General features: G+C 34.5%; 1 protein-coding gene across 1 annotated transcript in view; it reads left to right on the plus strand.

Annotated features, from left to right (window-relative positions):
* SLC39A12 (solute carrier family 39 member 12) overlaps positions 1 to 14,254 on the plus strand; it is a 102,649-nt gene that overhangs the window by 65,965 nt on the left and 22,430 nt on the right. The window contains exon 12 of the mRNA XM_074195228.1: positions 9,982 to 10,140. Within this exon, the coding sequence (XP_074051329.1) occupies positions 9,982 to 10,140 (159 nt within the window). The remainder of the gene's footprint in view (positions 1 to 9,981; positions 10,141 to 14,254) is intronic.

Below are 14,254 nucleotides of genomic sequence, written 5' to 3' on the forward strand. Positions count from 1 at the left end.
GGCAGAATAAGAGGGTTCAATGTAACTGGAGGGAATATCTTTACCAAAACAAAGAGGCAAGAAATTATATGGTTTGTCTGGGGGAATAAGAATTTTTTGAGATAGGGGAGTCCATGAAGGTGAGAAGCAGGAGATAAGATTGGAAAGATGGGTTGAGGTGAAACTGGGGGGAGTTTTGTGTGCAAGATTGAGAAAAGTATAAACTATATGGTAAACAAGGGAAAATCATTTCTTCTATGAATTCCTTCACCCTTCCAAAGCCTACTCTTTACCGACATCATGACTGACTATTCAGTCCCTCTCCTACTCCATCAACAAAACATCAAGTATCCTGGTCACATTTCTCTTTGTTCAGTCTTAGCTTGTTGATATATGAACTTTTCTCTATTCTTGAACCTCCTAACCTCCTGATAGCTCTACTTTAAAACCATTTGGCTCTAGGTAAATCCTGTAATCCATCTTCTTCATTCCTAAACCCAGGTACTGCTGAAGAAGACCAAGAAGGAATGCAAACTGCATTGTCTACAAGTTTATTCTATTTGAATAACTACAGTTGAGCCTCAGCTGATACTTAGAAATCCTTTTATTCATCTCTTTTTGAGTCTCTGTCATAGTTCACAATGCAGTTATTCAAAAATTTGTATCTATGCTCAAATTTAGGAGTAATAAACTATTCTTGTTGCCTTGATAATCTCATTATCCATTCTCTTCCTACTTCCTTATTACTATCTTGCTACTGAAACTTTCTCTAAAGTTTATCTCTTTATTTTCAAATCTAAGTCATCTAAATTTTTCATTTGCCTTCTTATTGAATCTACACCCCACTGACAATCTCTTCAAGGTTATTTCCTTTATCACAAAATCTATACATTATTCCTTTTGTATCAGTCCTTAAACCCAGGTAAAACCACTGACTGCTTTTTTTCCTCTTCTGGAAATATAAATTAGTTGTATAAGATCTATAGCAAAAGCTTGAATTTAAAAATCACATTATATTTTTGGGTATGGAGGCAGGGCAAGGAGTGGGTGAGTGGGAAGGAATATTGATCTATTAAAAGTTGTATCTCCCAATTTGGTAGCATTCCATTACCAGTTGGATTAACCAATTGCTATTTCACAAAGGAGATTATGGAAATACACTCAAATATACCATTTTAATGCACATTGCCTCATAGATTTCACAAAAATAGACTTTAATATATTCTCTATATTCCTACTTCTAAACAAATAGAACAAAGTAAAAGAAATGTAAGTCATTATTCTAAGTAAAAGGAAAAAATAAAGGATATGACATATTCTGAAAACATAGGTCTTCATCCCATTTGATCCCAATAACACATGAAAGTTTAATAGATAAGCAGTGGTATTAATTTGGAGCAGATTATTTGCTCATAATCTTTTCTAGGTTGTGATTTTCTTTTAAGTTATAGGCAAAGTGGTAGGTGAAGAAAAAAAATGACAATTTTACCTAATTAATTTTCTATTTATTCAGTGTCATCTCAGTTAAATTAGCAAAAGCTTATCTTACTGAGAAAAATTATAGCAAGATCATTTGAAAGAATGAGAGATCAGGAACTTCAAAGAAATCAGTAAAAAAAAGATATAAAACTAGCAGATTCAGCAGTTATTAGACCTTAAATTATACTACAAGATGAGAGCATTGTTGATATGTAAAATGGATAGTTTCAGTTACTTTAATTTAAAATTTGGGGGGTATAAATAAAACTGATGTCACCAAGAATAGATGGAATACAGAAAATTGGAGAAAAGCTTTCATAGGCAATCTCTCAGAATGTGATTGGGTTGGATTATTACTGTGGTATAGGAAATGATGAAAACCATGGAAAGACAGACTTATAAAGGCAAATTCCATCCCCCTTCAGAGAAACAAATGATTAGTGGAAATAAACATAGAACAATCTTACATATATGTGAATGAGTGTATGTGTATATACATGTATGTTCATAGATATCTATGTAGGTATATACATTAGGACGGGGAAACCTGGGAAAAATAAAGTTAAAAAGTGAATAGCAGAGAACAAAATAAAAGCTATAAGGACAAAGAAAAACTGAACAGCTTTGAAAACAATGTACAGTGCTTAATAGATAGATAGATTTTCTTGAAATGGATTCATTCTTTTGTATTGAATCCTCTCAAGTTCTGATAGGTACATGGCATTTTTTCCCTTTTCTTGTTTTGTATTTAAATTTAAAATAAAAAGAAATTTTAAAAAATATGGGCAAAGCATAACAAAAAATGATTCTTATGTGGCAAATATAAACAGAATCAGAGAATCAAAATGTTGATAAAGGACTGAGAAACCTTGTAGTCTAGCCCATAACTGAATCAGAATACCTTCTATATCATAGTCAATAAATCATCTTGATTTGGCTTGAAGATCTCCAGCGATGAGGAAACTACTGCCTACCTGAAGTAGTCTATTCCTCTTGGGAATGCTTGGAATTTTTAGGATATTTTTCCTTACTGTAACTTTAACTACATTCCACTACCTGTCTATATCTATATCTAAAATGTATGGGGGCAGCTAGGTTGCGTAGTGGATAAAGCACCAGCCTTGGAGTCAGGAGTACTTGGGTTCAAATCCAGTCTCAGACACTTAATAATTGCCAGCTGTGGCCTTGGGCAAGCCACTTAACCCCATTTGCCTTGCAAAAACCTAAAAAAATAAAAAAAAATAAAATGTATGTACCTAGCTATTTTTTTTTGCCATTTCTTCTATTAGATTATAAGCTTTTTGAAGATAGAGACTATGGGGGCAGCTAGGTGGCATAGTGAATAGAGCACTGGCCCTGGAGTCAGGAATACCTGAGTTTAAATCTGACCTCAGACACTTAATAATTACCTAGCTGTGTGGCCTTGGGCAAGCCACTTAACCCCATTTGCCCTGCAAAAACCTAAAAGAAAAAAGATAAAGACTGTGCTTCTTGTCATTTTTCATATCTCCAGTGACCAGCATATAGAAAATGCATAATATGTGCTTGTTGATCTGACTTAGTAATAATAGGTAGCTACTTGGCATGGTGGATAGATCATTGTATTTGGGAGAATTAAGCTGAGTTCAAATTCTTCCTCCAATAGTTATGTGCACTGAATACATAGATTATAGTTAGGTAAAATTTTCATTTTTATTTTCTTAGCTTAACCTACCACTTTGTCTATATTTTAAAAGAAAATCACAACTCAGAAGAGGTTGCAAAGCAAGTAAATCATTTTATTTCTCCCAGTCTTGTTTTTCTTATCTGAAAAATGGAGATACTGATGAGTGAAGACCTCTCATCAAAGAGTGACTGTTGGGATCAAATGAAATCATGCCTGCAAGAAGTTTTCCACAACTTTAAGGGCACTGTAAAAGTCTTTACAGAGGCAGCATGCTGTGGTACTTAGTGACTCTTAAGAGTTAGAAAGACTATGGTTCAAGGTCTAACTTCTGATTTGTATTGCCTGTGTTTCTGGATTAATTGCTTAACCTCTCATTGACTCCTTCCCCATCACCAAGTAGCTCTTTAAGATTGTAAGTTCCAAAGCAGGTACCAATCTGCATAGGTAGAGGGAGTTCACTGTCATAGGTTGATTCCGACAAAAGAAAACAACAAAAAATACTTGAGCCAACATTTGTCATTCTATATGACCTAAGACTAGAGATAATACTACAGTGAGGGTTCAAATTGTCTCTGAACATTAATTGTAAAGATTTTTCAAAAACTCTTTTTTGTTTGTTTTTTTGGCAAGACAATGGGGTTAAGTGACTTTCCCAAAGTCTTACAGGTAATTATTATTATTATAACTGCCTGAGGCTGTATTTGTACTCAGGTCCTCCTGACTCCAGGGCCAGTGCTCTATTCACTGCACCACCTAGCTGCCCTCAAGAACTCATTCTTAAATTTTTTTATTAAGGACCATAAATTGCAATGTGGACAAAATACAAATAATCAATTTAACTTAATATGCAGTAATGCAATAAAAAGTACCTTTTGTTCAGAACCAATGATTTTAAAAAAATTGACCTAATTCCACATTTACAAAGTTCCATATAAACCAGAACTGTCCACATTAATTCTGAAAATTGGCACAAAAAACCTCCTAAACCTGCCAACCTTACTGATCTTGAGAATTTTCCAGACCATTGATAGAAGAACTGTCCATATAAAATGGTTAGGAATTTATTTCATGTATTCCTATCCTTATCACAACACTATCACAAATATTTCATATCTCCCCATGTGATACTTCATTGTGGTGATGAAGAAGCAGGGTGAAGACTTGGAGATTACAGAAGAATTGAAATAGAATGTGAATCAATTGCTAAATTTTACTGAAAGACACCTGTCTTTTATTTGTTGTTATATATAAGCATGTGAGAGATCAGGACAAACCCCCACTTTCTTGACTTATGTTCCAATTGAGTTTTTACCACAAATAGTTTTCTTTGAGAAACAACAGATGATAATATAATGGAGTGACCTCTCATTCTTGTGTTACAAAGTTACAATGTTACAAAGCAACATTTCAAAATCAATCCTCAGGCAATATCAGATCTATACAGGATATGAAAGTAATACAGAAGAGAGCCTCAAAGATAGATGGTTTTATTTTCTAATTCTTTACAGTGGAAAGAAGAGAGATGGGTGTGCTTGTCAATATTAAAACATAGTATTATAGAAAAGATTAGGGGAACTAGCTGTTTTCTGTCTTCTCTGGTTATAAAATAGGGGAAATAGGAAAATTATAGTATTTATGCAAAAAAGGGAGGTTTAGATTGAATACAGGGATGAATCTTCAAGAATGCAATATATTGGATTGTATTATTAAAGGAAAGGCTTTGCTCTTAGTGGCAAATGAGATCCAGTAAACATCTAGTAAATACAACAATTCAACAGTCAAATTATGGCTACCTCAGACTGCTCTAATACACTTTAGGACTTAAATTGTTGAGATTATCTTTCAACATTGATCAAATTAATCAGCTAATTACTAGCTCTTTATTTTATGCTCTACTGACTGACATAGTACAGGTCTTGGATTGTCTTTACAAGATAATGCATTCCTAGACTTCTGGCATGACTAAGCTTTCTGAAGAAAAGGAAATAGATATGAAGACTTTTCAGTCATTTATTATCAGGATAAAATAATTATGTTTTGTTAAAAATTTTGTCCAACAAAATTTTAATGACCCCAAAATTATGTTCTGACTGTGTCTCTCTGGACTAGCATTTCTTAATACTTTTAAATTTTATTTTGCATCAAGTCACCCAGATAATAATAATAATAATAATAATAATAATAATAATAATAATAATAATTCCTACTTATAATGGAAAATAAATGGAAAGAATACTAGATCCGGACAGAGTACTCAATAAATGACTTGCCTCTTCCTACTCATGTGTCTTTGGACAAATCATATAACTTCTTTGTGATCCAGAATTATATATTACAGGAAAGAGCACTGAACTGAATTCAGAAGACCTGGGTTTAACTCCCACTTTCTAATTTTATTATCTATATCCCCTTGGACAAGTAACTTAATGAAGGTGTAACTTTGAGTCAGGAAGACTCACCTTTCTGAGTTCAAATTTGATCTTAGGCACTTATTAGTTATGTAATGTTAGGCAAGTCATGTAAATGCTGGTTGCCTCAGTTTTCCCATCTGTAAAATGGGAATAATAATAATAATAATAATAATAATAATAATAATAATAATAATAATAATAATAATACGTACCTGCCATGGTTGTCATGAGGAGCAAAGGAGTTAATAGTTGTAAAGCAGTGTCAAATACTGTATAAATGGTAGCTAATGAGCTCATCTGTAAAATGAGGACATTGGACTAGAAATGGCTTCTGAAGTCCTTTCAAGTATCACCTACTATTGTAATTTTGTGACCATAAGTCATCTCATTTCTCTTTGAGTCTCAGTTTCCTCATCTGTTAAGTGATAATGTCTGAGATCTTTTTCAGTGCACATTCTTATGGCATTATATAGAATTTTCTCATTTACATGTTACCTTCCTCACAGGGAAGAGTGCAAGTTTATTAGCCCATTTTTACAGATGATAATCATAAAATTCCCATAGATATAAATCATAGATATAGAATTAAAAAGGACCTTAGAGAATATCTAGGTCAGTCCCTTCATTATATGGATGGGGAATCTGGGACTCGAGAACTAAGTGAATTGCTCAGTGTTACTAGGGTGTATGAATCAGAGGCAGGATTTGAACCCAAGTCCTCTGACTACAAAGCTGACTTGCCTACCATTATGATTCTTGTAAATGACAAAGTTAAGCTCATGCCTTCTCACTTCAGAATTTCCTCCAAATCTTTGAATTTCAATGCATGATATTTTATAATAAAATTTGAAAAGCACCATATCTAAGAATCCACTGTGTCTAAAGGAAAGCTTCACAAAATAGATGACATTTTCTTTTCAGGATGCTAAATAACTAGATTTATTCTTTTGTAGAACTTCTCCAGTGCCAGACACATTGTCTGATTCTTTTTTGGAACAGATTAAATTTATGCCGTCTCATTGATGCCAATCCATCCAACCAAATTTGGAACCTGGACAAACATCTGGAAAATTACCTGAATTTTCCACTTTTTATCTGAATATATTACATCTTGGACTGTGTATAGCCAGAGTCAAAACAATGTCATTTCTATGAAAAAAAGAATCCCTCTGTTTTGCATTGTATAAATGTTTCTTTTAAAAACTATTAGAAATATTAAATTACAAAGTAATTATTTTACAAATATTAAATACTATATAACTATTAATTCATTTGATCCTTAAATTAAGTACTTTACAAATATTAAATCATTTGATCCTTACAACAACCCTTAAGAGGTAAATGCTATTATTTTATCAATTTAACTTTTGAGGGCACTGGGGGTGGCATGAAGTTGTGACTTGCCCAAGGTCACACAGCCAAGGGGCAAGATTTGAACCCCTGATTCCAATTTCAGTACTTTACCTACTGTACCAACTTTTCTAAAGGACTTTAGAGTTCCTTATATGATTTTAATATGCTAAAATATCTAATTATGTGTCACTTTGTTCTTTTAATTATATTCCAAAAATATATGATTTCATTGATTTGGATATTACTCCTTCTTGGTGCCTTATTTAATAGTGTCTTACTGTGTTAAAAAATAAAAAAAATCATCTGATTGGCCATATAGTTAAGGATGAGGTTCTCTGTCTGTGCTCAAAGTCTTTGCATTTTGAGAGGACCTGATAAACTTTGCTTTTCATTGATATAAATTGAGGAATGTGGAATCACCTAACAGCATAATCTTGAAGAACTGGAATAGGACTTAGGAAGCATAAAGTTGGCTTTCTTTCTCTTTTATTATTTTTCTACATTTTAAATTAACTTTATTCCTTTTGTGGCTTTTAGTTATATTAGAATATTCCCATGGAAATAATTTATTAAATGGTATCCTAGAGTATGTTATTGTAAAAACATATATTTTTATTTCTTCAAAAATCTCCCAATAGTATCTGTCTTTACATTTTATATTACAAAGTATCAAAATATATACTGCATATACTTATCTAACCAGGTAATCATGTATTAAGGACCTACTCAAGGCCACCACTGTGCTAAGCAGTGGAGATTTAATTATTTTTTTAAAAAAAAGATAATTCTCAAGTCACTTAACTCCATTTCCATAAACAAATAAACAAACAAACAAACAAATGAATAAACAAACAAATAAATAAATGCTTAGCTGTGTGACCTTGGGCAAGTCACTTAACCCCATTGCCTTAAATAAATAAAAAATTTAAAAGATGATTCCGTCCTTGAGGAATTCACAATCTAATAGGGAGGTGGGATGGAGAAGACAACATAAAAAGAAGGCAGGAAAGTGAGGGTGAGGAGGAGTGGGAAAAGAACAGGGGTATTGAGTACAGGGACATCTTGTTCCATGGAGATGAAGCAAGAAATCCAAGGGGAGTGAGCTGAAAATCTAGTTCTGCTATCTCTAAAGATAGGCATTAGGAGGAGTTTGGCAGTCCCTCTTCTAGCCCTCCAACCAGAGGGAAGAGGAAGCTGAGGGAGGTGGTGACCATCAAGACTTGACTTAACAGCCTGGTGATGAGATTAGAAGTGATGATCACAGAGACATCATGTTTAAGAAGACTTAAGATCATTAGAGTTGAAAGAGACCTCCCAAGCACAGGAATCCAATTCCCTCATTTTATAGAATAGTAAACTAAGGGTCCTGGAGATGAAGTAACTTGCCCAAGGTCTCACAATCAGTAAGTGTCAAAGATGACACTTTTAACCAAATCTTCTAACTTCAGAGCCAGTTTTTTCCCACTAGACAATCTCTGGAATATTCATTTATTTATTTCACTTTGAAATGGCATAATTCTCAAAAATGTCAATATTACATCCTTAGGATTTTGGAAGTTTTTTCCCCAGCAATTTAATTTTGGAGGGGAATTGAACTTGAATTCCAATTCAACAAGCATTTATTAAGTTTCTATTGCATGCAAAGGCACTCCACTGTTCTGGAAGGGCAAAGATAAACTAATAAAAATAATTGTAAAAATCTGCTGAGGAGATGCAACACAAAATGATTATTTTCTTTCTTTTTTACTGATATTTTATTTAATTTTTCCAATTACAATGTTATGAAAGTTTTTCAACAGTCATCCACTTGCATATTTAAAAGTTACAGAACTTTCTTCCACCCTCCCTTTCCACCCAATCCCCTCAATGGCAAATAGTCTAGTGAATGTTGAATGTGTACATTTGTGTTTTAAATGTTTACATATTAGTCATTTTGTGTATGAGGAATTAGGACTTAGGGAGAAAAAAAGAAAACATATAATAAGAAGGAAAAACATAAGAGAAAATTTGAAAAAGTGAACCTAATGTTCACTTGAATGGGTTTTTTAAATTTTTTTTTTTCCTATCTGGATGTGGATGGCATTGTCCATTTCATGTCTCCTAGGTTTGTCCTAGTTCTCTGAACTGCTGAGAGGAGCTGCATCCTTGCATCCATCATCAACTCACAATGTTGTTAAGGGGGACAATGTTCTCTTGGTTCTTCTCCCTTCACTCAGCATCAATTTGTGTAATTCTTTCCATACTTCTCTAGAGTTCGATCATTCATGTCATCTTATTGAACAACAGTACTCCATAACATTCATTTACCACAACTTGTTCAACAATTCCTCAATTGATGGGTGTCCCCTCAATTTCCAATTCTTTGTCACTACAAAAAGAACTGCTATAAATCAAAAAATAATTATTTTCTAGATATGACATTTTGAGGACAGAGAACACTGACAATTGGAAATCAGGAAAAGCATCAGGTTGGAAGTAGCACAGGAGCTAATCTTTCAAAGAAGTCATGGATTCTAAGAACTGGAGGTGATGAGGGCATGTGTTCCAGATATGGAAGACAGTCTGTATAAAGACAAAGAAAGATGAAATGGGAGCTATGTTTGAGGAATAGTAAATAAATAGCCAATTTGATCAGGAAAAAAAAAAGATTAATAAAAAAGGTAGGGAGTTTTCTGAGGGGAAAAAAATGACCTTACTACCCAATATTTACATTTATATGTTCAGCTTTTCAGAGATTCTTTTTTTTAAATATTGTATCCCTTCAACAATCTTGAACCAAGTGGGACTATGTATTTCACTTAGTTAAATGTTACTGAGTTTTTTTTGTTTGGTTGTAAGGTGATTGGAGCTATGTGACTTGCCCAGAGTCATACATCTAGTAAGTGTAAAGTGCTTATGTTGGATTTGAACTCAGATCCTGACTCCAGGACCAGTGTGATAACCACTATACCATCTAGATGCCCCATTTAAATATTACTGTTGATAAGTAAAATGAAAGAGAATTTCATCTTGTTCAAGTTTACCATTGTTGAAGAGAAAGACAAAGTCGCAGCCCCTCTTGGCTAGTCTTTACGCCTTCATTCCTTTTTCTAGGTAAAGCCATCAGTCTTTTAGCTATAATGATACTAGTTGGTGACAGCCTTCACAATTTTGCTGATGGTCTTGTGATTGGAGCCGCCTTCTCATCTTCCACTGAGTCGGGGGTGACAACAACCATTGCCATCCTGTGCCATGAAATTCCACATGAAATGGGTAAGTCAACCAGTTCTCTACTAGTTGTCATCTAATAGATGAAAAATTAGTCATGCTTGGTATGTAACCTTATTTTACATGGTTTCTTTCCTTCTTCCCAGCATGTTGTTAAATGGTAACTAGCTTCAGGTCATTTTCCATTTAAATCATAGAAATAAAAAAGAGAAGAAGACAATATTCCCATAACCCAAAATAAGATTTGATCTGACGTTTTCATGATATTTCTCAAAGATGAAGAGCAATAATTTGTGCTTTAGAGCATTCTGAATGGGAGAATGTCATTTTCAAGTAACATCACTTTAAATACCTTTGGCTGGGACTTGAAAATCTGAATGTTATATGTGGGAAAAATATCAAGAGGGGGAAACCTTATCCAATATGTCAGCAAACAGACCGATGAGAAAAAAAATAGCATTTTAATTAAAACCAAACCATAGCTTCATCAAGCTGATTTATTCGAAATGTTTAAAGCCAAGCATGAAATTAAAGTGACAGGCATATGGTAGCAGATAGACACAAGGCTCATTTTTCTCCTGTATATGTTTTAATAGCCCTATAATTCAAAACCTGTCTCTTTGGAACTCATAAAAAATGGACTAAACTTTTCTGAAACATATAGAACAAGAAGGTCAGCCTTAGGCAAGAGTGTGCAATACACAGTTTGTCTTCAGCAACCATTCTATCATAAGGGAGTCCAGATTTTCTGGGATTAACTGATACAATGGGATTGAATGATGGAAGACAGGAGTAATAGAAGTCCAACTGGAGATAGCAAGGAACTCACAAAGAACCTCATTGACGATTTCAGTCAATTCAACCTTGCAATATTCTATGGTGGACAAAGAAACAAATGGTCAGTTGTTGGTATTCTCAGGCCAAAGGGAAATTGGCTAATTAGTCATTCCTTTGAGACCCAGGTGTTAGCACAACAAGGAAGGCAGTGTGCCAAAACTTCTGGGACTGGAGGAAGCAGATGTGAGATTAAGCCCAAGTGGAGAACATACCTGTGTATCCCTTTTGTAATTACAATTATAATTGTAATTGCAATTAGCCAATATGTTTAAAAAGTAGAGCTGAAAATGGTTTTACATGTTTAACATATGTAAAAATAAATAAATAATGCAACGAACCAGTAATTTATTTCAATAAAACCTTACTTTAAAACATAAAAACATTCTTAGTTGTAGACTATACAAAAACAGTTGTGGATGGAATTTTGGATTAAACTATAGTTTATTTAACCCTGATCTAGATTTAAGGAAGTGAGAGATAAAATGCTAATAATGTAGATTAATCTTAAAAGTGGGTTATGGGTATAGTCTTTCCATCCCCACCCCTCAGGACAGCCAGTTATTGAACATTTATCAGCACACATTTATTTTGAAATCAGCTCTTTATCCATTACACCAAAGATGTCAAACTTCCATCCCACAGGTCTCAAGTGGCTTCAAAACTCCCTGGTGCAGGCTGAACCAAATAAAAATGTAATTTGGAAATGTTTATCCAGATAATTAAAATCCAGTTCATCATAGATAATTGAAATTTGTAGTTTTGTAAATAAAGATGCAACCCACAGAGATCTGCTTCTATTTGAGTTTGACATTACTGCAAATTATCATACCATCCCTCAAAAACTGTAGGAAACAAGCCCCATTTCTAGTGCTGGATCTTCCAGGTCTGACATAATTCTACTGTCTGAAAGACTGTGAGTCCTATACAGGAGCCAGAAGAGGCAAGGAAAGGTTTTAAGGTGGCAAAGTGAAGTTCATTGCATTGGTATCATTGGTGATACCTTCCCCTTCCTGTTTATCTGCATTCTGTGCTCTAAGAGAAGCCTGTCATTTAGAAAAGTCAAGGGTTGCCTTCTCTTGCCTGTTGCCATGAATGGTTTGTCCATACCCCTGTGTGCCTGTAGCCTATTCACCCTGAGATCGGAGCAGTCCAGGGTCCCCTTTTGTTACAATTCATATATGACATCTTTCTTTTGTCCAAAGGCAAACATATAGCACAAGACAGCTGACAGGACTTGACTGATGGATTAATTGATGGTCTAGACTTGAGAAAATGAAAAAAAAATAGTACTGAAGATTACTCCAAAAAGTTAGTGTCATGTATACTTTTTTTTTTCTTGGAGAGAATGGATTATTAAACATTTACCAGCACTCTGTTAGCCTGGTATAACTCACTACTCTGTGAGGTAGCCAATTCTAATTTTAGATCACCTTAATTTTGCCTAACATCAAACTTAGAGGAACCTCTTTAAAATCTGGGCCAGTTGCTCCTAAGTCTGCCCTATACCCAAAGATCAAAGCATGAGAAGAAAAAACAAAGAGACCTGATTCACCAGAACAGAAATTCAGGATGCTTCTTCATTCAGCAGATGGGAAGCAGGCAGATACAACTTTCACTGACCATGTTTTTGTGATCTGAGCAGTAGGTTGAAGTCCATAGGGAGGTTTTGGTGGGGCTTACTCATTAATCCTTAAAGGAGCTTAATCAGATCAGATTTTGGCATCTGTACCAGGAGGTCTTTCAATGTATAGCTTCTAATAATGATAACTAATAACGATAGCTAACATTTATGCAACTACTCTACTAAGTATTTTTACAAATGTTAACTCATTTGATTTTCATGACAATCCTGGGAGGTTTTACAGATGAAGAAAACTGAGGCAGACAGAGGTTAAGGGACTTATCCAGCTATCTTGTTCTGCTCCCCACCTACTTTCCCCCACCAACGATGATTACCCCTCACTTTTTTCTCTCTCTCTATCCCCTAGAGGTCTAGAAACCCATTGGGTCTACCTTCTCTGGTAAATCACTGTGCCTCAGGTTTTCTAACTATCACCAAAGTCTACTGTCCTACATACTTTTCTCTCATGGCCCTACCCTGTACTTATGTCATAATGTATTAATGCAATATTTCCTTCTACAAGTCTGTTTGGGTTTTAACAGAGACTATTTAGAGACCATTTCTAAAACAAAAACCTGGCTGTCCTGGAAGGAAGTTCAGGTCCCAAGAGACTGGCAATGATCCTGACTATGAAGATGTTTGAGTTCCCAGACTTTCTTATTTGAATGTCATTCTTTAATATTGTCAACACAGGAAATATACCAATGTATGAACAATTAGAATCATAGCATCTAAAGGGATGGTAAGTGTCATTTGGTCCAAGCCATTCTCAGAGCAAAAATTTCCTCTGCAATCTTCCTAGCATGCTGTCATTCAAGGCTTACTTGAATACCTCCAATTCCAGGAAAGTTATGAAGTGGAAACAATCTGACTGCTTTGCCTCAATCCTAGGCTCCTAGAGTCATTCACTTTTTTTCCAGTGGGTTGTTTTTTGTTTCAGTTTTTACTCTTGGCTTTGTTTTGCTTTTCCCATTTACAGACAGTCAGTACCTGTTTAAGTGAGGAATAAATGCCATACCACAGATATGATCTCTTAATTTCAGTTGTTGAGTTCCCAGGCAGGAAAGATTTAGAAACTCTGGGAAAGCATGTGATTTGACTTTGCATTTATCCAAGTTGAAAATGTCACATGCCATCAAGAACTAAGCGTGGGTCACAGGTCACCCTGTATAGCTATCTTTAGGACCAGCTAAACAAAGACAATAGTTGAAATGTAATTTTCTGCTCACTTTTTACATTTACAAATGGAAAATGGAACTGATTGTTCTATATCGCATATATATTTTTATATGTAATATACGTAATAATATTACATATATATTTATGTCTGTATATCTGTTTGTGTGCTATTAGTATAGCAGTGTACTGTAGTGGATAGAGGACTAATCTTAGAACCACATCAGGTCCTGCCTCTGACACTTCCTAATGTAAGGCCTTCGATGAGTCCTTCAACCTCTCAGTCAGTTTCCTAGGCAATATTAGAAGTTACAGTAAAACTACTCCCCTCTGTCTCTAGAGGAATGTTTCTCAATCAAGAATTACAACTGTCAATGAAATCACTGGTGCAATCCTTTATCTGACCATTTAACCACCTGCAAATAATTTGACATGGTGTATTAGAATACTGTAGTTATTTTTATAGTATCATAAATTTAAACCCGGAAGAGACTAAAGAGGTCATCTCACGCAACCCAAAGGCCA

Source organism: Macrotis lagotis, chromosome 7 (assembly GCF_037893015.1).
Source record: "Macrotis lagotis isolate mMagLag1 chromosome 7, bilby.v1.9.chrom.fasta, whole genome shotgun sequence".
NCBI classification, from domain to species: domain Eukaryota; kingdom Metazoa; phylum Chordata; class Mammalia; order Peramelemorphia; family Peramelidae; genus Macrotis; species Macrotis lagotis.